The sequence below is a fragment of the Pyrgilauda ruficollis genome, unplaced genomic scaffold (genome assembly GCF_017590135.1).
Source record: "Pyrgilauda ruficollis isolate IOZ18807 unplaced genomic scaffold, ASM1759013v1 scaffold59, whole genome shotgun sequence".
NCBI lineage: Eukaryota > Metazoa > Chordata > Aves > Passeriformes > Passeridae > Pyrgilauda > Pyrgilauda ruficollis.
Window position 1 is genome coordinate 5733683 of NW_024527599.1, and position 26496 is coordinate 5760178.

At 45.0% G+C, this 26496-nt stretch overlaps 1 protein-coding gene across 8 annotated transcripts in view; it reads right to left on the minus strand.

Moving 5' to 3' along the window:
* Positions 1 to 165: 165 nt before the first annotated feature.
* The window catches only part of RFFL (ring finger and FYVE like domain containing E3 ubiquitin protein ligase), a 29624-nt gene continuing 3293 nt past the window's right edge, over positions 166 to 26496 (minus strand). For 2 of the 8 annotated variants that reach the window (XM_041482518.1, XM_041482521.1), the window contains exons 2-9: positions 25894 to 25975; positions 12015 to 12077; positions 11102 to 11286; positions 6567 to 6971; positions 4963 to 5049; positions 4420 to 4627; positions 3218 to 3241; positions 166 to 2707 (exon numbers count right to left, since the gene is read on the minus strand). In XM_041482518.1, the coding sequence (XP_041338452.1) occupies positions 2526 to 2707; positions 3218 to 3241; positions 4420 to 4627; positions 4963 to 5049; positions 6567 to 6971; positions 11102 to 11281 (1086 nt within the window). In that variant the 5' untranslated portion in view covers positions 11282 to 11286; positions 12015 to 12077; positions 25894 to 25975 and the 3' untranslated portion in view covers positions 166 to 2525. Of the gene's footprint in view, positions 2708 to 3217; positions 3242 to 4419; positions 4628 to 4962; positions 5050 to 6566; positions 6972 to 11101; positions 11287 to 12014; positions 12078 to 16714; positions 17198 to 25893; positions 25976 to 26496 lie in introns of those variants that run through there. The other 6 variants (XM_041482523.1, XM_041482519.1, XM_041482522.1 and 3 more) reach the window with 6 other exon arrangements.

Sequence of the window (26496 nt, forward strand, 5' to 3'; positions counted from 1 at the left end):
TTCCTGTTCAGGAGAACAGCAGCAGCTCCATGGGACTCTTGGCTGTGGTGCCAAGGTCATTTCTGTGTCAGGTAATTTTTTTCCCCTCCACCTCTTCTGTCCCCCTCCCACTGACAGCATTTCAGCAGCTGGGATCCCAATTTCTGGCTGAGGTTCAGCAGTAGCTGTAGGATCTCTGCTTGTAACAGATTCAGAAACAAAGTTAACTAAATCACAATTCAACTTTATTATAAAATTATAAACCAAACTTTTGTACCAAAACTAGTAAGTTGAACTGTCATAGTACCAGAGGATTTAATAGTGAATAACATGCCCTTTCAAGTAGAATATTAAGTTTTAACATCTTTAAACAATGTACAGTGTACATAAAGCACATAAATATTTCCATTTACTTTATTAGTTCAGAACATTATATTCCTTTGGATCATTAATCAGTTTCCTCCAGGTTTTGATTTTCCTTTAAAAATAACTCACTCCTATCCATAAGTAGAGAATCCATTTTTACAAGGGAAACAAGAAGAGTCCTCCCTTCACAAAGCACATTTTGGAGTTCAGGGTGGGTGGATCTTCTCATCCCTAAAATTTCAGGCATTGATCTGCAGCTTGATTTAACTGCTGTAGAAAATAAGCCTACCCTCTACAAGGAAAGTACATCTATCCATAGGGGAATCATCTTCTTCCTGCTAAATTCCCCCAGCCCTGAGTTTACTGAAAAATATAACATGAATTTTCACAGTGGATTTCCTAAATGAGGCTGTTCAGCACATTGTGTATTCCTGCAGCTCTTCGAGGTCCCACTGCTCTCTCCAGAGCAAACAGAATCGCTTCTCACCTGCCCTTTTCTCTGTCAGGATGCCCTGACTTGTTCACTTTGTTCCCCTGCTGGATCTGTTAAACCTTAAGATTAAAGAACAGCCTGACCTGGGACAGAGGTAGGACTCAGAATGCTGAGTTTAGTCAGTGCAGCAGCTGCTGCAGTTTTGTGGAATTCTGAGATCACCTCAGTGAGAAATCCCTGGCTCTCTCCTGCTGCCTCCTGAGCCATGGCTTTCTCATCCCAGGTGCTCTTTTGGCTGCAGCTCCCAGAGCAAAGACCCTGCACTCGCTGCAGCTGAGCTGCTGCTGGAACTGTCCCTGTGCAGAGCACACCAGGTGAACGCACTGCTGCCATCACTGCCACTGCGCAGGAGCTCTGCTGCTGTCCCTGCAGCTGCACTTCAGTGCCCCGGGAGCTGAGGGCAGTCACTGCAGCGCCCCTCGGGGTTTGTGCTGTTCTCTGCTGGCAGCCAGGCTGGCACACAGAGCCAGCCCCTGTCCCCTGCAGAGCAGCCAGGACAGCCTCGGCTGCCCTGCAGTGAGGGCACAGTGCCATGCTGATGGACACCGAGGGGAAAATACACCAGTTACAAGCACCTCCAGCAAGAACTGCCAGACTCCTCTAGCACATCTCTTCCAGGGAGCACACTGCCCAGGAGAGCTGTCAGGGATCAGGCCACAACCTCTCTCCCCACCCTCACCAGCAGAAAGGACAAAACTGCTTTTGGTAAGCAGTGCAAGGTAACAGAACTGTAAAACTGAGCCCTGGGGAGGATGGGGGAAGCTGATCTGCAGTGGAGATTGCTCATGGATCCAATGGAGACAAAGGCTTTCTTCCATTATTCCCTTCTAAAAAAAGAAAAAGTCACCTGTACTTAAATATGATTGTGTAGCAATGCAGTCCTCACTCACTACTCTGCAGCTCTGTGGTTTCCTCACTAAAGCCTGGGCAAGACTCAAGCCCTGGATTTGTAGCTCCCTCAGCAAGTGGGGGCAGTTCAGCTTGAGCCCCACCCCTGGCACATGCTGTGAAGTCAAAGTCGACAAAATCAAACCAGAAACCTCCCTCTGGCACAGAAACAAAAACCCAGCAGACAGGGCAAGGCTGAGCCTTCCCAGCCTCCCTCCCCAAGTTTTCAATAATACAAAGACAACCTTGATACAAAATTACACATTTTTCCACAATTGCACTAGGCTGGAATTAGGGAAAGCAGGGAGGGTCTGCCTGTCCTGCAAGCATAACAATTTTACATTAAATTAAAAATAAAAGTAAAATTAACAAGCACAGTGAGATTTTAATCTTCGAAAATCAAGTTGTTGCTGGGCAGAGCCTGAGCAGCAAAACAAAGGACACTTTTTGAGACCCCAGTTCACTTTTATTATTCAGAGGGAAATACAAAGCCTCTGGAGCTGATCTTCCTGGTGGAAAGCTGGGCATCCATCTGTCCTCAAATGATCCTAGGATGGAGGTGGTTAATGACTGCTGGCAATGAGCTCCAAGGAGTCCAGGCACTGTGGTGTAAAGCACGATGGTGGGATGAGCAGAGTCGGGCATGGCTTGAGCAGAGCACTTTCCCCAGGCTTCCTCTTTCCCTCTCTTGCAGCAGGGTCCATGCTAATCTCCAAGGTAGCTGTTGGCAGGGATGTTGGCCCTTTCCCTAAGAGCACTGAGGCTTTAAGGCACAGCAGCCCTGAGCCCAGAGCCACCTCTATGTCCTGAAGACGTGCACGGCCCTGATCACGTACTGGCGGCAGATGGGGCACTCGCTCATGCGCTTCCCGCACTTGGTGCACGTCACCATGTGCCCGCACTCCAGCAGCACGCAGTCGATGGCAGCATCCATGCAGATCCTGCACAGGTTGTCCTCGGTGCTGGGGGGCCCAGCACCACCTGAGGGGACAGGAGAGCACGGAGGGGTCAGACAAAGGGAGGTGTGGCAGGTTTGTGCAATCCCAGTTGGCTCTGCTGAAGGGATTCCCTAAGGGACAAGGTGTGCAAAGGAATTTCCCTTGTGGCTGCTCCATCAGCTGGCAAGGAGCAGAAGTTTTAGTTTTTACACAGTAATTTCTGTGAGATGGAAACAAATACCACTGAGATGAGGCAAGTGAAGCAACAGGGGTCTCTCTTCCCAGGTAATAACACAAGAGGAAATTACCTCAAGTTGTGACAGGGAGGTTTAGATAGAAATTTTTCCTGATATCCATTTTCAAAAGGGTTGTCAAGCTCTGGAACAGACTGCTCAGGGCAGTGGGTGGCATAAACAACCCTGAGGGGAGGTAAAAGCCATGTAAATGTGGCACTGGGGACATGGTTTAGGGGTGCCCTTGGCAGTGCTGGCTGGACTGGACCTTGGGACGGTTTTTCCCAATAAACAACTCCATGATTAAGGATCTCACTCACCAGTTTGATCGTCAGTGTCCAAAACTGCAACAGAAAAAGAGAGAGATTTGGTGAGAATCCGAAAAGCTGGGAGAGAAGTGTTACCAGGCAGGGGCTGAAAACCCTGAGGGAGTTGCTAAACCAAAACTGCTTTGTGCTGATCACCATGGGAGGTTCAGGCTGGGCTCTGATCAGGACAGGTTCAACAACTGACAAGAACTTTCTCCGATACTGAGCTTACAGAACAGTTAAAGCTTCCCAGAGATAAGGGATCCAAAGGGATGTCTCAATTTTTAAGACAGCCTTGGAATGTGTGCAGAGTTTGGTTTCCCAGTGCTGCACCTGCAGCAGCCCCTTGTGCCAGCTCCTCTGCTGTTACACAATCACCAAGTGATTGAACAGAGTGAGTGAAAGAAAAGGATACATTGCATCAAAAGCACAAGGTAATGAAAGAATGTAACCCCAAAACTGCTGTCTTAAATCTTGCATCATCCATACAAGACAAAACCTAGAGAGACGCGTTTAAGAAAACAACACTACTTTGGACAGCACTGAGAAACAAACGTATGAAATCAAAGCGTTAAAGTAAGTTTCTCTTGTAAGTAATTTACAAATATGTGGTTATTTTAAGAAATCCCCTCGAAGTGCAAACTGGCACCTGGAAAACCAAGCCAGATATATTCTCTACACACCCGTGTCCCCTCACAGCCACCTGAGCAGGTCCAGGAACACTCTGGTGGTAAGAGAGTGAAACCCCAGCTACCCACAGCTGGGCAGCCCTGGGAGCCACTGCTCTGAGCACATGCCCTGAATCTCCCAGCTGCTCTTTGGTGGCAGTTTCCTGCCTGGGCAGGGCATTTCCCTGCTGGCTTTGCCTGGTACCACAAGCCAAGAGATAAGAGCTCAGCATATCCAGTCGTGTACAGCCACCCACCAGCTGCTGTGAGGGTGAGGCGGTGCCCAGTGGGATCTGCTGGGGGCATGCACAACACCAAGTGTGAAGGATACACAGCCCTTGTGCTGCTGCTGCAGGGCTCCCACAACTCTCTCAAACAACAACAAGGAGTGGTGAGCAGAGCTCAGCTCCTTTCACTCTGCACAAACACTCCCCCCTCCTCCTCACTCTGCTGCACCAGAAACGTCAGCTAAGTTCCATTTCCTTGTCAGCTGTCTGTAACAAGGCTAAACCTGGGGAACAGGCCCCTGTTTGCCAAGTCTCTCACCTAGATGTTGAAGGTCCTTCTCTCTGTAGAGGCGAGTGACCCTCTCCAGCAGCTCCCACTTCTCACAGCAGCCTTTGTAGTTGACGAAGTTGCGGGCGAGGATTTCCTTCAGCTGCCGCACGGAGAGCGCGTTGATGTCCCCGACGCTCGTCAGGTCAGACAGGGAGGCCTTCCTGCCCAGCACCAGGTTATCCTCGGAGTCACTGGACTGGGGGGGAGCACACAGGGAATTATTCATGCCCTCAACGCCTGGAACTGTGATATCAATCAACTTCCAGCATGTGTTAGCAGGAATTCAGGTTTGGATGTACAGAGAAGTGGCTGCTCTGAATTCATCTACCAGAAACACAAATCTTGAGATAGAACTTAATAATTTCTGCCATGGTGCCCAAGTGGCACCAGTTCTTTCTGTATGTGGAGGACAAGATGATGCCACAGAAGGGGTTGATTTGGTTTGGTCATTCTCAGTTACTGTTCATGTCTGGTAGCAAATCCAGCCCAGGAAACCTGGTATTCCCTGCCATCCACTTCCAGGACACAAACCTGTATCTCATCCTCTGCTGCTGCTTCTTCTGCTGCATTCTCAGCTGCTGTTCCACAGGCTGGGGTCGGAGGCACATGACCATTGGCCTGGAAGAGGAAATGAAGCTTTCACCATTTGTGGGTTTCTGAAGGGAAACCAAGTCCAGGACAGTGTCACTGCAGCCCCTGACCTCTGGAAGGACACAGGCAGGACAAGGCACAAGCCAGGCACACTCACAGAGCGTTTTCCCTGTGCAGCACTCACACAAAGTAACACTTGCTGAAGCTGAAGCTTTAAAGCTCCAGTACAGAACCTCAGACTGGATCAGGATGAGACCAAATTTATACACCAAATTTGTAATGCATATGTGCAGTCCTTCCCTGAGGGTCACACTGTGCTGTGTGTGATGTCAGAGCTCTCAGTGCAAGGCTCTGCAGAACCCTCCTCTGACAGCTCAGATCTTCACAGGAACCCAGCAAACACCTCCTCAGATAGGGTCTGGAGTGGGCAAACAGGAGACAACGAGCTAGGGTGCAGCAGTGACAGGGCTGGAGGAGAAAAGCTGGGCAGTTGCTTTGAACACTTGATCAAATGAGCAGTGTAATTTCAGCTGACTCACCCCCAGCAGCCACTGCTCCTACTGACAAAGAGACTGTAATGTTACCATCCCACTTATCCAAGTGGGGACTTGTTAATATTTACAGAGCCCAAGAGTAACAATCAGGATCAAAGAGCCTGAACTGCAGCACCATGTCATGCAAGTCAAGACAAGAAGCTGAAATGTATCACGGGGCAGTGAGGGAAGACAGCAGAGCTGGTAAAAACTGGAATGGCAATATCCAGAAAACCAAGGAATGAAAATGCCTTTTAATGATTTGTAAAAAACATTCTCCCAGGAGAACTCTTCTTTTGAACTAAATAAATCTGCTGAGGAAGCAGAAGGTACACACATTTTCACAGCTCTGGCCCACAGGGAACTGAATACACCCATTAACTTTGTAACCGGACAAGGAGCAGATGTCAAACACTGAGTAAACTTTCCTTAGCAGAGAGCAGAAAGACAAACAAAGCAAGGTCAATAAAAAATAATTAAACTGAAATGCCCCTGCTGAGGTTCATCAGAACTGCAGGTTCATCATAAACCAAGACTTGGCAACAGACTCAGGGTTTGTCTTCTATTGATCTGAGTGCAGGAGACAACAAAAACCTCACCCAGCCCCCATCACCTCTGATCAGCTCCAGCTCCAAAACTGCTTTAGACTGTCCTTGTTATTTGGCACAGGAATTAAAGAACAGTATCAACTATTTAATTACACCCACAAACACGTGCCAGAAGCCATCAGCAAGTACCAAAGGAACAGTCACGGGAGCATCTTGTGGCAAGGGAAGTGTGGACCAGAGCACCAGAGAAAACACAACCCAGAACAGTGATGATGTTCTGAGAGCGAATGCTTGAGATATTCAGCACTGCCCGCCAAATTCAATTCCATAATGAACAGCACATCATAGTTAGTGACAGCAAGTCACAACTTTACACAGCAGAACCACACGCAACATCCTAGTAGTTAATCCAAAAACAGAGGTGAATGAGTTTGCAAAAGATGGTTCTGGCCAGAGATTGTACCTGTTGGTGTTCCTGAGCTTCTGAACTTGAGATGGGATCTGCAGACACTGAGGACTCATCGTGTGAGGTAGGAGAGGCCAGGTTGGTTGGGGGGTGACTCACAAAGTCCTGCTGTTCATGAGCACTGGTATTAAATGTGTTTGTTCTTATCTGATCTTCTTGGGTAATTGCAGGCTGCTGGCCAAGGATCAGGAATACCAGGTCCTCCTTTTCACGACAGAATTCTGTGGAAATCTCATGGAGGGCCAAGTAATCTCGCAGATCCTTCACCTTCATCTTGATCAGCTCCTCCCGCTGAAAGGCCGTGGCTCGGAAGCGCTGGCAGAGGTGGCAGAGCAGGGGCCCACCCTCGGGCTGGTTTGAGCACGACGTGCAGAAGTTCTTCTTACAGTCCAAGCAGATGTGCTGGGAGAGAGAGGGGAAGGAGTCAGAGGCAGCCCGTGCCCTGTGCCAGCAGCACACGGCAGTGCAGGCAGCGCAGCCGAAGGAAGCAGCAGCTGCTCCTAAAGCACAATCAAAACCCTGCAATCCATGAAAAAGTGCCAAGTGGTTACTCATGTTCCTAGAGGAGGAAAAGGATTGATCCCTGAGCAACCACCGAGTCTTAGAGAAGCCCCATTCCCACTCCATTTGCCCAGAATGAAACATGATATCCTGACAAGATGCCCTCACACGACAGGAATTTTCTGCACCTGCTCATGCAGTTTAAGCCAGAGGGAAAATCAGCAGATTGAGGCAGCAGACTTGTGAGTGAATTCCAGCTAGTTGTGCACATTGTGAATTCCAGCTAGTTGTGCACATTGCTCTGTGCATTAAGAAGCTCCAGCATTGAAGGAACTACTTAAAAACATTTCTCTTTCATAAGCACCCGCTATGAATGATGTTCTTCCCTCCAATTTGCTGCAATCACAGAAGGAATCTTTCACCATAAGAAGGACAGGGAACAGCAAGGTCTCACAGACATCAAAGAATATGACATTTATTTACACAAAAATATTATTTTGAAAACAATACACACACTTTATACCAGTTAGTGCTAGACAGAAAGTGTTGGAAGTTTTGGAAATATTATGCCCCAGACAGTTAAAAACTTTACAGATTGAATTCTGTTGTTAAATGTTTCTGTCTGATACTGGTTCTGATCTTGTCACTCAGGGCTTGATTTTCAGAAGTTCCAAGCACTCACAGTCCATGCTGACTTCTGCAGAAACTTGACTGCTCGACCCTTTGGAAAGGCAAATTCTACATTTTCCAATAGGAATAGCACATTATGTGCCTGTTAAAAAGTCCTGAGGGAAGAAAGAAGTGGTTTCTAAGTGCTGTTAAAATGCCAATTCACCGTCTGAGAGGAGCCAAGCACCTCTGTGAAATTCTGATATCCTGATCCTTCATAGCTGTGCAAGGAAAAACACACAGGTGAGTTGGAGAAGTAATAAATACAAACTCAAAGACAAAAAAGTGGTTTATGAACTGCTCTAGTGATTGAAGAACATCTCTGTCTTCCCAGCTGAAAGAAAGCAGATGTTTTACAGGGTGTAAATACACTACTTTCTTACAAAAGCTCTTTCTGATGCCCTTTTCAGCCTGAAACCCTCCCTGCTCCCCAGTTAACACCTCCAGGCCTCTCATTTAGAGCCTGCACTACACTCACAGTGACACTCACTGGAAAGAATCCCAATTTCCTGCGCAAGCATTTTAAGACATTAACATTTCCACCACAGAGAGAAACTCTTGAAACCTTATCTCAAAGCTGCTGTCTGGGGGCCTGCCAAGGAAAAGCAACTTTCACCAATCACAAAGCAAGGCAGGAAGGGCAATTTCCACAGAACATCCAGTTTGGAGGAGTTTTCCTTAACTTCATCACCATAAAAAAATTAATATGTAATTGACTTTTTGTGACCCTATGATTGCAAGAGCAATCCTGTTCCTTGGCGAATTTTCAGGGTAGAGACAGGAACTGATGGCTGTGTGTGCCTAGAGCAGGGGAACAAAACAAATCCACAAAGGTACAGAAGTGGAAAATAACCCTGTTGGTAATTAACACTTGCCCTCTGAATCCCTCATCTCTGACATGGGAGCAATCAGATGAACTGAGATTTAAACACCCCAACAACACAAAAACTGCACAAAACAACCCAAAACCCCAAAGCAGCCCCATTCTTCTCTGGCAGGGGAAGCCTCCCCATGGCCTGCAGGCTCCCAAACTGGCTCCAAAGGGACCCCCTGTATTGCCAAGGACCTTCCACCAGCCAGAAAACCCCTACTTGAGCACTCCCACCTTGAGGTATCACAAAGCAAACAGCACAAGGGCTGTTCTATCAAACATGTTCTTGCAATTAACAGCAATCCTGCCTCAGTTATCAAAGGACACATTTGGGAAGTGAAATAAAGCCAGGCATGTCTCTGACTTAGCAGCTCAGCACTAGGATTTATCTTCAGAGAAAAAAACAACCTCCCCAGCCTGTATCTGAGCAGCAAGTGTTTAAACATGGACATTTTGGCTACATCTCAGCATCAAGCAGCTCTTACAGCTTCACTGAACTCTGACTGAAAGGACATTAATTCAAGGCACCATGTTCTTCAGAAAGATTAGTTTCAAATGTTGTTCCACATTAAAACTTTCCTAAAAGGTCAGGCCACATCTGTCTGCTGCTCACTGACAGCACAGTCAGCATGGTCACGCAGCCCTGAAATGCTTTATGTGGGGGGGTTTTGTTGGTTTGTTGGGTTTGGGCTTTTTTAAAGCAATCTAGGCTATCCTTATGGTCACCAGTGCAGAAGGAATTAATTTTTATCCCCTGTATTTTAGAATAAACATTAACTGGACACTGGAGTTCCAAGGTGCTGCCTCTCCCAGGAGAGAATGCAGTTTTCCATGCTGTCCTTGCAGCACTGTGAGATTTCATACACTGCTCCCTCCATAGCAACAGCACTGAGGAATTCCCATGGCTCACAAACACAGCAGTGTGTTCTAAGGGATGTTTTCACTCCCTCAGACATGATGGGTGAGCTCTGGCAGCCCCTCCTGTTCCAGCATTCCCACCTGCAGCACGGGGCTCCACTCACCCCCAGAGATCACAGCTCAGGAGCTGCGCAGCAGGAAGGGGGGAGGAGGTTGGGGACCTCCTTTGGAATACAGACTATAAACTTCAATTTCCCTGACAGCCTGGAGCAGGAGCAGCTGGACACGAGCACAGGTACAGACAGCAGATCCCACAGGAAAAGGGAGAAGCTGCTGAGGGCAGGAATGTTTTCAACAGCCTTAGCAGCTCCTCTACAATTTGTGCACCTGAGCATTCCCTCTCCTGTGTGAGTCAGCTCAGCTGGAGCCACTGATGGCTCTGTCCAAGACTCTGCTCTAAGGGCAGCTCATACAGAACATGTATTTAGGAGATACTGGGGAAAACAGGGCTGTGCCTCTGCTGTTGAGCTCACAGCTGCCTGAAATGGTTCCATTTCAGAATTCTCTCCATCCACTATTCCCAATCATGCCCAACAGCAAGTGCTGGGTCCAGGGTAACTCTCTCCACAAGTATTTGTGAGGAGGTGGCTGAATGAGGAGAATGTCAAAGACAGCATTACAGAGTCACGAGCAGGGAGGGCCCCACTGCAGCTGGCCCAGCACCAGGAGGAGCCTCAGCACACTCACACACCCCACAGTACATCACCAGACTTTGATTCCTGAAGCAACTGCACTTCTCAGTGCAAAAATGCACCAACATCCCTGCTGCCCTGGGAGTAGAAAGCAGCAGCTCTGCCAAGACTCACCATTCCTCAGATGTGTTTCCTCATGCATAAATAAAAAGTGCAAGGAAAACCAATTTATGAACTTTCCCATATAATCTAAAAGGGCTGTGGCCAGAATTCACCATTATTTTTAAATTCTCACATACTTAAGTCCAGTAACTATAGATCAGACACTTCTTAAGCCACAGAGTGTGGACACAGAACAATTTTCCTCACTGGAACATTTTCAAGCAGCATTAAAGGACCCACCAAGTCCAAATAATGCCCCAGGCAGGGTTGCTGTCGAATTAAGTCTTGTGGTACCAATTATTTTGGCATTTATACACCCACAAATCAAGTTTACAAGTAAGATAAAATTGATCTGGGGCTATTTTTGCTCAGCAGTTCTATACACACCCTCAAAAAACTTCATTGGCTTTTGCTTTGAGCAACAATTGTTTGGAAAACAGGCAGGAATATCTCCCTTTACTGAAAACACAAACATTATTAAACTTCTTGCCACAATATTTATTTTTAAAGGACATTAGTGCTTTTAAATAAGAAATTTAATACCTTATGCTCAAGTTAATGCTTTTTTAAGTGATTATCAGCAGTTTGGCCTTCTCATTGAGGAAGTCTGCTGAAGGATTTCCAGTCACATTAATTGTGCCAGAATGACTGAAGATGCAGAGCCAAGGTGAGCTGTCTTCTCCCATATGGGACGCGCAGATCTGAGGATATGTGTTTAAAATGTGTGTCTGTAACTAAATGAAGGCAGCTGGCCCTGGCAGGGCAGGCTCAGGACTCACCTTGCTGGAGGAGCTGTCGAAGTGCAGGCCACAGGCTTTGCAGCTGTGCTCAGAAGCAGTGGGAGAGGGGAAGGAGCTGTAGCCGGGGTTGGAATAGGCCTGGGCTCGGGCTGCCGGCGGCGGCTGCATCTCCTCAGGGGAGCCATCCACACAGAACCAGTTACAGCAGCTCGCCCACATAGTACCTGCCAGGGAAAACACCTGTCAGAGGGGCAGGGACAGCGCCTGCCAGCTGAGGGGACACAAAGCAGGACATGCAGGTCAGTGCCCACCCGTGGTTCATTTTTAACAGCACGTTTGTCAGTTTTGATCCTTCCTCTGACACAAACCCCACACGCCCAGTCCAGCATGATGCAGCTTTGGTGAGAAGGGACAAACAAAGATCAAGAGAACTTTATTACTGATACTTCAGAGTTAAGAGACTACAATGAAGATAAGATAAAGTTTATGTTCCACTTGGCCGTATCAGATTCTGAGTTTGCTGTAACAGGCTGTTTCTATTTCACATAAGCTGCAATACTTATCAGGATGTAATAAGGCATCAGGAAAAGAACACAAAAGCTCAAATTATACGGAACAGAACAGTTAAATAAAATCAGCAGCAGGATCACAGATGGCCATTCCTCAGCTTTATCCTAAATCCCTCTACAGATTTACAGCTACAAATCCAAAAAGATAAAATAAAAGCAAGGACAGCTGAGCCGCTGACTTCACACATTGCAGTTCTCGGCTGAATTTACAGCATTACAAGGCTGAATCATCACACAGCAGGTCAATGTCAGTAATGTAAGTAAATCAAATATAGGCTTTGGTAACTTGCTTAGGAAAACAACTGCAGCTGAGACACAAAATCACTTGTTTATTTTTTCAAGTCAAATTTTATATGTATACACACATACACACACACACTTACCAAAAATCCTAACACAGTCCAGTGCAAAATGCTCAGTTCCAAAGTCTTCTCAGACCACCTCTGCTGCAATATTCCAGAAATACACTGCTATAAACTTGCTTTTGGGAGTTTACAAAGAAATCTGAATTCATCTGGGCATTCAGTTTCTGGAGCACACACCATGTGTCATCACTTACGGGTAAACTGAATACAAATTGCCTCCTCTGCATTTCTGCTCTCACATGGGAGTTCCTGAACTGTTTCTTTTATGTCTTAAAAATCAGCTCCCTCACTGATAGTGTTCAGCAACTGCTTGATTTTATAAACTTCTGGAAATAAAACATCTCTCAGCTGTACAGCCAATTCATTGCTTGTTACTCAGTAAGTATTGCCACTGTGAAACTCCAGATTCCCAAGGGAACAGGGCTGGGAAGGGAATCCTAAAGGTTATTGAGTATATTATGTTCTTTTTTTTCAGCTGTGCTGAAACTTTGGGGCTGATGTACTTGAACTGGGAAGTTTTTGCACTCTGGTGCTGCTCCAGTATCTGTTGCTTCAGTGGCATCTTTGATCCTTTCAGACCCTGGCTGAATTTGGCTGCTCAGAGTCCCTGCTGTCCTGGACAGACGCCTTTCAAAGGCCACAGTGTGAGCTCAGCCAGGAGCCCTCCCTGCAGGCTCAGCACATTGCAGAGTTTAAATACAAATCTACACATTCACTCCATGGATTCGTGCTGGAGCTGATGTGCTCGTTGCTGCAGTGGGAATGACACCAGATCTCAATAAACAGTGTGGACTGCACTTAGGCTGGCAATGAGATCCCAATAAATACAAGGAGGAAAGCACTGCATGAACAGAAATAATCTATCATCCATCTCTATTAGCTTTGCCCTGCAATCAAACACGCACTTCAGATGGCACAGATAAAAGAAAAAATTACCCTTTTCCTCTCTGCATGTTAATTTCCAAGCTCTCTGTTCCACTCAGAAGTTAACAGAGATTTTCTTTTGCAAAAATACAGAATTTCTACTTGAAATCACGTTCTTTGGGAGATTTAATTTGTTCCTAGGAATCACAAATCTAAACAACACAAAGCTGCACAGTGCAAGAAGCATTCACAGCCTCCACAGCAGTGGAAAACTGCATCCAGAGTTCAGCTCCCTTCCTGTTTCAAGGACCCCTGCAAGCTGAAGGCCACCCACGATAACAGAATACACAAATGCTACTGCCTGCCCCCAAAAACTTTGTTTTCCTAGAAAAAGACAGCCTACTAATTCACTCTGGAACGTTGCAACATGTCAAACATTGGGAAGAAAAACACAAGGCAGTGCACAAACTGGGATAAAATAAGACAGAGCTCAGCATTCAGCTGGGGTTGTAGCTCTGTGATTGCCAGGAATTAAAAGGCCAACAAAAAGCTCAGATGTTGCTTTAGAAGAGCCTTAATCCTGCTCAGCTACAAAAGCATAGAAGGGAAAATGCCCATAAACAAACAACAACCAGGACTGTCCTCTGATCCATAACATTTTTCCAAAGGTATAAAAAGGAGCACACATGTAAAACACCTTTGTAGCTGCCTACAGCTGCACTAAGACAGCAGCAAGAAATACAGGTAATATTCAGCAGCTGCTTCAAGAGGGATTTTCCATTGTTCTGGACAGGATCAGCTTTAGAGCCAAGGAAATGAACACTGCCACTGATAGAGGACACTAAGTTACAAGCAGAATGCCTCAGTGGAATTTCAGGATGACAATTTCCTTGATAGCTCTACAATGTTTGCTACAGCAAAATTATTCCCTTATTTATTCTCTTACCCATCTGGAGGTACGTGGTCAGCACAGTCCAGGAACTGCTCATTTCCTGGATGGATGGATGGATGGATGTTACAGATGTGGCAGTCTGAAGGTCAGAACCAGAGAGTCCTGCCCTATACAGATCCTGTCAATTCCCCGCAAAGGAGCTGCTGTTCTGCACCCAAGGAGCTCCACAGCTACACCGAAGTGACAAATTAATGCCCAGACAAAAGAACTCCCAGTGGAAAGAGCTACTTCTGTGTTGTGCTCCAGGGTTGGGAAAATACTTACAGTAACTTGGCTAATAACAGTGTGAAAAATAACAGCTTGGAAAACTTAATGACAGCATGGATTTCAGGAACATCTTGAATAAAAGATGTGGACTTACTGGCATAGCTGACACTACAGGCACTACTGATAGCAGCATTATCCTTGGACAAGGTGTCTCTACAGCCTCATGGAGCCACAGAAACAACTGCGTGAGCCACACACAAACCCAGCTGAGCTGGGTTTGGCAAACTGGAAGCTCCATGGCAGGCACCCAGCAGTGTCTGCTGGCAGCCAAAAAACACCTGCCCTAAATCCTAAGTGCATGTTGTGCTTGGAGCATCTGCCAGGGCAAAGGGAGAGGGAGTTTCATCAAGGGTGGAGACACAAGATCAAACAGTCTATCCTGGACCTGCAAACACATCCACCCACATGGCAATCAGCACCCTGGGAAGGGGCTGTTTCATCTTCTTTCCTCAGCTGCTTTAAGGAAAACCAGAAGAAATCCAATAAATGGCAGGGAGGATGCTTGCCATGGACAAAGTGGTGCCAGCACTCCACCATGCTCTGCTGGACTGCTTTTATTGATTATTTATTTTTCCAGTATGAAGCTGTCCATGCCATGAATCTCTTGACTGGATTTAAACAGGAGACTTAAATTTATTTCATCACCAGTTCATTAACACGTTCTATACAACGCCAAAAGTTCTGTATTGATTTAATTCTGAATGAAATACCAGTGATGTCAAAGTTTTCCTCCCATACATAGTTGAAGAAGGATTCATAATACAAGCCTGGATTCTTTTATTTTCTATCTTCATTTAGAAAAGGGTTTGAGCTCAGGTTCTCCATATGCAATATCACTGCCATAACCTTGCTAGCTGGAGTACCAGGGATCACAGCCTCCACACAGGATTTATTACACATGCTGTTTGGATTTCATCAAAGGCTAGGCTGTGGCTGCAGAGGGAAACTGTGGTTTGTGTTTGAATATAAAATCTGCCTTAATTTTCCTAAGGGTACAAACAACAAGGGACTAGAGCAAGCAAAGGAACATCTCAGAATCAATGAGCTTCCAGCTCTGTATAATAAAGCTCTCGAGGACTGGGTCTGGCTCCTTTTCATGACTGCTCAGGAATTCAGCAGCTGGAATGCAGCAGCACCAAGGAGACACTTGAATCAAGGGATCAAAAGGAAATGAGCTCCCAGAAGCAGCTGATTCTACTCCCACACGAGAAGAAACCACAGCAGCAAGTAGTTCTGCTCCTGAGAGGCCTTCAACCACTGGAGCAGCAGGGCTGATGACCCTCGAGGCTACTGCAGATGGAGCTGGGTGCCAAAAAGGGAGGGAGATGCAAGAGAGCAGCTCTGCCAGGGCCAGCGTCCCTGCAGTGCTGTTTGCCCATCAGCCCCAAGAGCTGCCTCACACCTCCTGTGCTCAGCACAGTGAGCTGCTTCTCCATCAGCTCCCTGAACCAGCCAGCTCCTCTCTGCCCCCCATCCACTGAGAAACACCCTCCTTCCTTCCCATTCAGAACCTTCCTCCAGCCTTCAGGACCTGCAGTGAGCAGCTACAGATGTTCTACACCAACACAGACTGTGTGTCCTGCACAACACCAGTAAGACAGCTCTCAACACAACACACCAACCCTGGCATAATGCTGAGCACAAAATCATTAGTTCCTGCCACTTCTAGTAGCTTGAAGACCAAGGAAATTGTTCAGGAGGCCAGAAAAAGGCAGTGTGGCTTTAAAATACTCATGTATTGATAGGTCTTTTTTAAAATTACTATTTTTGTTATTAATCCATGCTGTAGCCCCTGCAAAATCGATCAGATCTCACTTTGACGAATGCTGTTTGAAATGGTTGAAGCATTTAATCACCATGGTGTCCCATTAATAGTGTTGCACAATTGCTCATTGTTACAATTTACTACTTTTTTTAATTTATTTCAACAAACCTGCACTGATAAGAAATGCCTTGCTAAAATTAGTTTCACTAATGACCTACCACTTCCAAACTGAATTCATAGTAAGGTCAAAAAAACAGTATTTGCTTGATAACAGAGTTATAGAATAATCTGCTCAAATGCCACTTATGCACAAAGTATTATTTTTATCAGCCTTTGTTCCAGGCACAGACCTGAATTATGATAAATGGGAGCAGCCATATGTTGGGACAGCTGGAAAAGTCAGCTAATGAGCCACTTGCAGAAGGGACAAGGAAAGGAAGCAGGTTGCCAGTCTGAGCATGACATTTGCAGACATGGTGTCTCAACCAGTACAGAGCAGGAGAAAAGGAAGAGATGGGACACAAACCTGTCATAAGGAATGTACATCTAATTTACTTGATAAAATAACTGGACTGAAACTGTCAGATTTTTATGTAGGGATAGGAAAAAATATGTTTATGAGTAAAGCTACTACTTCACCTGCCCAAGGTGACAGTATGCACACCTTGAAAAAAATGAGTAAATAAATACCAGCACTGGATCACAGCTAGAAACAGAAGTGTTCAGGTGGGGTAGGCACAAGAAATTGTGTTATAGAAGGAGGAAAGAAACACTTTTTCATTTTGTTCTGTGCCCTCCAAAAGCCTGGAGACATTTCCCATCTCTAATCATCTAACATCATGCAACAAAGACAAATATTTAATTGCTCACCAGTCTGATCAGCAACTTTGATGTCAGTTTAAAACTCTTCAGGTGAGGCCCTGGTCAGCTACAAAGGCAGAGAGCTCAGGTCAGTCCACACAGAACAGGGTGTCCAAGGCTTCTGTGTCCCTTTGGTTGTGATCCTGTGCATCCAGGAGTGCCTGTACTGCCGGGCACATCAGGGGATGCCCTTGAACAGCACCCACATCCTCATGTCCAGAGGCTGGCCAGAGCAGGCTGGCACTGGCACCCCATTCCAAACGCTGCCTACACCTTCCCCACGGGACACGCACAGTCCCTGGCTGGAAGGGACTGCACCCACCAGCAATACTCCATCTTCAGCCCCTCTTCAACACAGCTGCACCTGTGCTTCTCCACCCTGGAGATGCCTCCAAAAGCCTCCTCTGTGTGTGGGCTCGGCAGCCTCAGCAGATCCCAACAACGCAGGCAGGAGCAGATCCCGGAGCGTGGCACACAGCTGGATTCGGCAGCGCCGCTGCTGCGAGCGTGCGAGCCCAAAGGAAGGGAACCTGGCCACGCACCAGCATTTTAATGAAGGAAGTGACATCCATTTAGCACAGAGCAGAGAGTAAACAGGGCAGCCCGCTGGGGCAGGGTGCAAGGCAGAGCAGGAAAAAGCTGGAATGGGGCCACAGGCGTTCAGCACAGCCACACACGGCTCTGCTGAAACGCCAGCGCCTTCAACTGCTGCTGAGCCCAGAGAAGCACCAAAAATCAATTCCCACTTGCGTGGTACAGTGGAAACCATCATTTGTGCAGACAAAGCCCCTTTTATGCTGCTATAACCTGGTTTACATTGAGCAGACCATTTGCCAGGTAAGCCCATGGAAAATTGGCTTAGCTGAGAGGAAAATTACAAGTTCTTATATACATGACAAAAATCCAGCAAGTATTCCAAGAGCATTTTGCAGCTGTACCAGTATTATCAGTACTGCCAGCAACACCTGATGATGTTCAGGAGGTTTACAGACAGATCTCCACCTGAAATCCCACCAGCACTGTTACAAGCACAAAGGATCTCACCTTCAAGCACCTCTTTGAAACTAGACAGCTGCAATTCCCATTTGAAATGGAGAAAACAGTTTTAGAAAGCTGTGGGATTTATGGAGAAAGACAAAACAGACACTTTCTCACTTGACTCCTAGCTTTGCACCTGGAATTGCAAACTCAACTCTCACCCATTTTCCCTCTCCTCTGTAGCACAAGTAACACCAAATTCCCCCCACTTCAACATGAGAAGCTTGGAAATCCTGTTTTGTAAGGAATTGGATACCTGGGATGAGTATTATTTTACTATAAACTGTTTACTTTGACCCAAAGTTGCATTTTATATATTGAAAAATATTTAGATAAAAAGTTCTTTTTGCTATTAACTGTAATTAGGACTCAAGACATCTGCCAAGATGGAAAGTCAACTGTCTTTTTCTTTTGCAAATCAGTGACATTCTCCCAGCAAGTTAACAGAAACCAAAACAAAGTGATTAATGAAATCATGTGATTTTAGAAAATTATTTTTCTTACCCAGTCTGTCTCAACCAAATTCTCCCAGCAAGTTAGCAGAATGTCCCAGTGACATTCTCCCAGCAAGTTAGCAGAAACCAAAACAAAGTGATTAATGAAATCATGTGATTTTAGAAAATTATTTTTCTTACCCAGTCTGTCTCAACTCCTTAGTCCCATACCTGTTCCCAAGGGACACACTGTGACCTCGAGCTTATCTCCCTTCCGCTCTCCTGTTACGCGGAAAAACAATTCAAAAAGCTGCTGTGCTCTTTCACACTGCTTTGATTTTCATCAGCAAGGCTGAATTAAGTCAGTTGTAATTATAGCATGAACCAAGTCAGGAGGAGAAGAAAGGACACTCTGGAGAAGCAAGATTCCAGAGTACTGTTTTGTTACCATTCCCAGAATCCTGCATGGCTGCATGTGTCTCTGTCCTTAGTCTCACACCCAAAAGTGTCACTGAAAGTGGAATGTCTCCATCAAAATGTCAGCAAGGAGCAGTCCAGGAATCCTGGACTATCTCCTCCCAACTCAACCAGTCCTTTTCATGATGGAGAAGAAGCTCCATGCTGTTTTTTTCTCTCACAGGTTTTCACCTTTCCTCACAGGTTTTCTTGGATTCAGCTGCATAGGTCACGGCTAAAACTGTAATTCCAATAGACAGCAATAAATAATTCTCAATGAAAACCTGAACACTTAAATTACTGTGCAGCTTCCCTAACCAGCCCTACCCCAGGAAGAGTCCATCCCATCCAGATTTCATCTCAAAACCCACCTCAACCACTCTTCCATGACAGCCACGTGGCAACAGCTGGGGGAGGTTTCCTGGATCTGTGCCCACCTGGAAGTCAGAAAGAGGCTCCAAAGGCATAGCAGGAGCTTTTCAGGGAGTCCTCCTCCTCTCCACACTACAAATACCTCCCTCTCTCAGCACATTTTACAATGCCCAGAATAGAACCTTGCTGAAAATAAGTTTCTGCTGTGCTGCAAAACACTGCTGTGGACCCAGTGACTTCAGTGTTTGGGTATTGCAAACAAACAGGAGCAGATCCACAGTTTAACCAGGGAACAGCCTGGAATTCCCTCTGCTGGAAGGTGATTTCACCACGGGAGAAGGTAACCACTGTCAGATGGTGTAATGATACCCTTCTCCTAAATGGAGAAAAAAGGGGAGGAGAAAGGATATCAACTTTTATTTTCATCATATCTCAAGTTTCCTACTTCAGGTAAAAAGAGATCAAGCTATTTTCATTGGAATCCCTTGCACAATTACACATCTTGTTTCATTATGACAACTGCATAAATTACATATTCACCAACAGTTTAGCTTTGGAATGAAGCACAAGCATATGGGGGCAGTTGAAAGGAGAAGAGAGAGGTGCATTATCCCAGATACAGCTCATCAAATTTGGAAATGGACAAGACTAACCAGAATTACACTAAGTTTCCCTGAAATTGGGATTACAATTGGCCCTAAAGCTCCACAGACTCAGGGTTATCACTGTGTCTCAGGCATCCAGAATTGAGAGTGTTTGCTGATAAATTACAACACCAGTTGGAAATCCTGGAAATTATTTGTCATGCCAAGCTATGGGTTTATTTTTAACCAGTAAACTTCTAAATTTCACCCCTCTAAAATCAAAATATAGTCTCAAAATTCCTCACATGCTAAACCTACTCTTCTCCCAACCTTATTCCAGGAGCTGCTGGTAGAAAATGAACGTAAATTCCATGGAATTTATACAAGTGGAAAAGTGTACGTGCAGTAGGACTGGATGCACCACAGCTCTGTGCAGACTGGCAGGCAACCTCTAACCTATTTAACTGCAGCCTGAAAAAAGATAATTTTTATTTGGCTAGACTGAAACAGATCTGGATGTATATAACTGAGGCACATCATAACAAGTACAAACACTGCAGACTCATTTCATAGCTATGCCTATTCCAAATTAATCTGAATTCAAATCCAAACTAGGTGCTGAAATAGAAGAAAATGCAGCTGCAGATCTTCTCCTTCAGCACACACGTACGAAGACCAGCTCACACGTCACATCTGACACAATGTGGGAAGTTCTGCCCTCCCAGGCTGCAGAAATACTTAGAAATTAGTCAGCAGTTAAAAAAAGGTCCAGGATGTTGAATACAAACCTGATGACTGGTTTTGTTCCTGAGATAACAAAAGATAGCACGATAAAAAAGTGAGTTTGTTTATGGTTTAGTCACCTTATCTGTGGACAAGGGAAAATACCCCACTCTCATCTGAAGGAAGTTAATACAGGTGGAACTTTGAGAGGGACTTTGAAGTTGTTCTCTTAAAGCATTTCCATAAATACTATTATTGTGCCAATCTCCATTTAGCACGGAAGCATTTGAAATTCAGAATCCAGAAATTCAGAATTGCTTACATGCAGCCCTGGAGAAGAGCTTGGAAACTGAGGGAAAGTTCAAGCCTTAGCACCCAATGTGTGCCAGCAGGACAAGCATGAACTCTCTACAGCATTCATGGGACAGGTGTTGTGGAAAAGTCCATTTCCAACCACCTGCAGTGTTTGTTTCTAGAACTGGAAGGTTCTACATGGGTTCCTTCACCACCATCCTTGTTTGACTGCTGCGCCTCTCTCCCTCCAGCCTCAGTTTCTGCAGAACATTAAGGACTCAGAAATCCAAAACAAAGCAGCCCGAAATCTGGCCTTTATACAAACACAAACATGAACAAACACAACAGCCATCTGGTCCCATGGTTTGCTGACTTGAGGGGGCACATCTTGAGGAGATTCTGCAAGAGCTCACACAGGGACTCACAAACCATTCAAGTAAACATTGGTCTCTGGGAACTAAAGCCATGATCCAAAAAAAGGTAATTTTTCCTTATTGCCACATCTCTATACATCAATTATGGCAGAACATTTAAGTTCTTTGTCAAGCCTTTTAATCACCTGTGTGCAGCACCAACGGAGGCAGGATGGGCATCCTTTGATGGCAGAGCTCACCTAAACCCATCCAATTCATGGGATCAAACAAAGTGCTGAACGTGGAACCCCAGTGGGATCCAACCCAGAGAATGCATTTTCACAGAAGACTGAGAGGACAGCAGGTAAGGAAAGCTTCAGCCAGGGACCTGCACCTCCTGGATTCCCACCTTTGTCACACAGGGAAATTTCCCATATATGGCCCAAGCCAGCAGGGTCACATTTCAGTGCAGGCTTCTGGCAAGCCCAGACATTCAGACATCATGAGTCAGTGCTCCAGAAACCACTGGAGTTTAGATACCAATAAATCTACTTCATTTTGGTTGGGTTTTTAAATTCACCTTCTGTTGGGGATTTTTCTTCAACCTTTGCAGTACTCAGGCACCATCACACTTTCATTTTGCTTCTCTGTAACTGGCAGAAGCATTTCTTTCCATTCTGGGGGTTTTCTGCTTTGTAAAATGACAGACAAGATTTTCATAATAGACTAAATCCTGGCATTGGGGCAGGAAGAATAAAACCAGACCAACTACCATGAAGGCTGGGAACACTATGTATTCTTGTACTTTCACACAGCCCTCTAGCAACAAAGAATACTTATTTTTTAAATAAAACCTCAAAACATCTTCACTTCTGTCCTCAGATCCCAAACAAACAACAACTTATCTGACATTTCAGCACAACCAGACAGGACTGCTGCCAGTAAGAAGCTCCCTATGACACAATCTTTTCCACCACTGACCTGATAACATCAGCATGACCTTTCTTCTCTTTTAAACGCTACTTTTCTCAGTTCAATAGTTCAGCAGAAACTGATCCATTTTTGATTACACAAACAAAATCAGATACCACATATTCCTATTAAAAAAAAAAATTAAACTCCAAATTTCAAAAAATATCATTGGCTAGTTATTTTCAGATTAGTAATGAAATAAATGTGGGTCAATTCAATGTGAGGATTTTTTGTTTCAGTTTCCAGCTCTGTGAGTCTGGGCCACTTCAGTTCTCTGTGCTTGAGTTTTCCATAAGCAAAATACAGATACTGCCCCATCAGGGAATGGAATCAATATTTCATTTCTTTAAAGCAGTACTGTATTCATAATGGAATAAATACTTTCAGAGAACTACAGAGCTCATAGAAGCAAAGCACTTAAGGGAAGAAATGTGAGTGAACAACCTCCTTGCAATTCTGCAGAGCATACTAGCAGTTTTACAACACAGAATATAAAAGAAAAACAGGACAAAACAAGATGATTTTGAGGCCAAATTAATGTTTGACACAAGTGCAAAAGACAATGCAAGTCCTGTTCATTTTTGGTGGCTTTTTTGTTTGTTTGTTTGTTTGAACTCTTTCCCAGTTCACAATGAAAATTATGGCCAATGTGCAGAATAAAGAAGCTTGTTTTTACTTAAAGGGGCATTTCAACTTAAAAGTTTTACTTACAAATGTGGCCTTAAAAAAAAAAAAACAAACAAAAAAAAACTACAAAACAAAAAAGACAAACGTTCTTGGGACTTAAGGTGTGAAGGAGGCAGCATGCTGTCAAACTCCAGGCTACAAAAACATCAAGGATTTTAGATCTCAAATCTTTTGTACATGTTGTAAAAAACCCTTTTCCTTAGAAGTTTAGAAGGTTTTGTCAATACCTTTAGATTGTTTCCTCCATTATCAAGGATTAAGGCTGATCAGTCAAGCACACAATGGGCAGTAACAGTTTACACCCTTTTCTTCACATTTTCTTTCATTAGGGGAATTTTTAGGAAATACTACCATGTATTAGATTTAATGTCAAGCCTGCATCTCTGATTGCTGCCAGAGCACTGACAGCTTTAGTTCATGTTATTAAGAGCCACATCCAGAAGTAAAAAAGCAAGCTCAGGCCTCCAGAACAATGTCTTACCAAGTGAGTTTGGCTTTGGGCAGAGCAGCACTGAGGGAGACAGGCCTCATTCCAAGAACGATCATCTTACTTCCTCAGACAAAGTAAAGCCTTTCATGACCCAGGCTGGGCTCTGGCCTACATTCTGCTGGATGAAAAGGCTTCATTATATGCAGTTGAACACATTGTTTGAAAACCTGACAGAAATGGCCTTTACCACAGCAAGAGCTGAACAAACTGAGATCATGCAACGTTAAGGGTTCCAAGGGACCAAAATAGCAAACCTGTATTAAATGTGTTGTGTGTTCTCTCTAAAACACACAACTGAAACCCTGAAATAGGTTTTCACCCATGGCAGAGTTCAGAGATGGTATCAGGGTGATCAGATAAGGTTATTTGCAGATTTAAGGTGCCTCTGAAGGCAGATAAAAAGAAATGCTGCAAATGTTTTGTTTCTAAGTGTGTTATTTTGCCATACACAAGCAGTCATTTACAGGTGCTTTGAATTCCAGCTGCACTCTCCCTGCACACCTTGTAGGCATTCCAAGTTACTCCTGAAGCCTGGCAGTGAGCTGAACAACATATTTCAGGTCTTTCCAGGAATTCCTTCACTCACAACAAAGAATGAATTCCTTAGGTATTTCCATTGCAAAAATCTGTCTGTGATTTGTACTCAGGTCAAAGGAAAAAGTAACAAATAGTATAAATAACAGCAGGAATAGAAAAGTATTTTGCCAAAAAGGACACTGATGGTTTGGGCTTTATTTTTATTAAATTCATGTTTCAACTCCCTCCTGTTTCTCTGCTGCATAAGAGAAAATCTTGCTCCTCCTACCCCAGAGCCCTCTGCACAGTTACAGATATGTCTGACTGAGCTGACAAGGAATTCCATGATCCCTTCCAACTGATGGATCAGCCTTTCCATCTGAGAGACATAAGGCATGGATTATGCAATATCAGCCTGTGTCTGACTGGCAGGAACCCGGGCCCTGAGCTCCAAGAGCATGAAACAGCCCCTACATAAAAACCAGCTGAGATTTCTACTCTTTGGATTATACAGTCAAAGGGGACTTGGAAATCTACATTTTACTTGGAATCTGAAAAATAAACTGTTTCCAAACTCTCCTGCAATGCTTGTGCAAGGGCCTCAGGACAGGCAGGGATCTGGCCAGCTGTGCCACCAGCCACAGAAGCTGCATTTTAGAACTCGCCCTTCTGTGGAACAATTGGAACTTTCTCCAGGCTGAAGTCTGCACACAGAGCTCAGTGTTTCCCTGCAAGCACACAACAGCTCCATTATTGTTTAACTACCAAAAACCAGCTCCAACAATCTATCAGGCTTGACATTCTATCCATCTCTGCTGCTAGCCCAGACTGCTGGGCATACATATAGGAAAAGGTTCATGGATTCAGTAATAAAAAAGTTATTTTATTAATCTAAACAGAGATTTCCCCCTTTTTAACCATTAATTTGTCATTTTAAAAACCATTCAGGAACAGAGGCCTGTTTTTCCTCAGATTATCAAATTCAAGTGTCTATAAAGAAGTCTATTCCAGCAGATGAATAAAAGCTCCTTTTTAAGACACATACAAAACAAATTCAAAGGCAATCCCACAGAGAAGGAGCTGCTCACTGCCTCAGAGCTGCAGCACCAGTTGTGCTCCCAGCCTGGCAACGATTATTTTAACACCAAACTACAGCAGAGCATGAAGCTGCTGCTTATCACTCTCCATGCCCAGGGACAGCACTGCTGGGCAGCTTTCCAAGTAATCATGGCCCAGGCAAAGTCCTGGGAAGCACCAACACTTCCATGGAAGCAAACTTATTAATGCATGATGCAACCCCTTGGAGGATGACCTCAAACACAGGAACTGCTCATCTGAGTGATGCCAGCAAGCCAAGTCTCTGGGGGAAGGACACCTGGCAGCCATCCTCTGGTGCCAGCACTCATTTTTGCTCTGAGCAAGGTATTTTGACATCAACAAAAAGTAGCATCACATCAGTTTCAGTCTGGAATTCTGTGGGATGCAGTTCCTGACTCATTTGGGCGATAGCCAAAGCAATAAAAGCTCAAGTGGTGTGGATTCAGTGATGCCACTTGTGACACTGCAATTTGAAATCATCCACGTGTATATATAGAATATATAAAGCCCAAAGGAACCATCCTTCTTGCAGCAGAGGTTACCATGCAACAAGCTACTCCCAAAAGAGAGTATTTTAAATTTAAATTACATTTAATGAGTTTCAAATCTCACTTAACATCAGCCTAAACTAAAAGATTCAAAGCATATGCTCCTTAAGTATATTCTTATAAGCACATCCCACAACCATCTGAATATAAATAAAAAGGTGGCAGCATTAAAAAAAGCTGATGTTTAATGAATATTTTAGTCTCCACCGAAATAAAATGTGGAAATTCCTATTCCAAGACTATTTGGCAAAGGAGCCAGAGGGCATTAGAGAAAGAAGCCTGGTTAATATTTTTGAGCAAACTGAAAACCTCAAGAGCAATCAATGTGAAGAAGTTGTAGATTTTACAGACACTGAGAAGAATTAACAGCATCTCAGAACAACAATTCTTTCTAAAGAAAGTCCCTTATGGGAGCATAAATTGAACAAGCCAAAAAGGCCTTTCAGAGGTTAGAATGAGCCATCTCAGCACTGGGAAAACCAGCTGAGAAAGAAGGAAAAACCTAACACAAAATCTGAATTCTTGATTTGACAGTCATACTCTTGGTTTCTTAAAGAAAAGGGTAATTTTTCAACCTTGTAATGTTGCTTGAACACTAAATAATCAACTTTAGAGGCACCTACCAGCAGGGGGTTTGAAGCCTTTGTATGCAGGTGAGTCCTGGTCCTGACATCAGCCCAGCAGTGACACGATTGGATTGTCCCCCTGTGAAACAGAGATTCCACTCACTCACCCCTGCAAAGCATTCCCTGCTCCCTCAATGCCAGCTCAGGGAAGCTCACTCTCCCACCCCTGGCTTTTGTAAGGACAGTCCCTGGGAAGGGGAGGAAAGCAGGCTTGGGAAACCACAGAGAGGGATTGTCAGGGACAATGACTGGAATCACTCCGGGGAGCAGGAGCCAGGCTGGGGTTTCACAATGGGCAGTCAGGGGAGGGCTGGGGGAACATCCAGGTAAATCCATGGAAGTGCAGAGCACAAGGCACAGGCAGTGAACCAGAGAGCTCAGCAGGGCTCTGGCTGCACCACTTCCAGAGCTCAGTCCAGACTCCAGCATCCACACTGCCAGCAACATCCAGGTAAAGCTGGGTTGTGTCTGTAGCCAGAGCTGGGACTAGAGAGAAGAATCAACTTCTCTTAACTGCCAGGTACCCAGAGGTTCCCTCTCCCTGCTCAGCAGCAGGTCACACACAGCTGTGTCCAAAAAAGGGCCACGTGCACACACCTT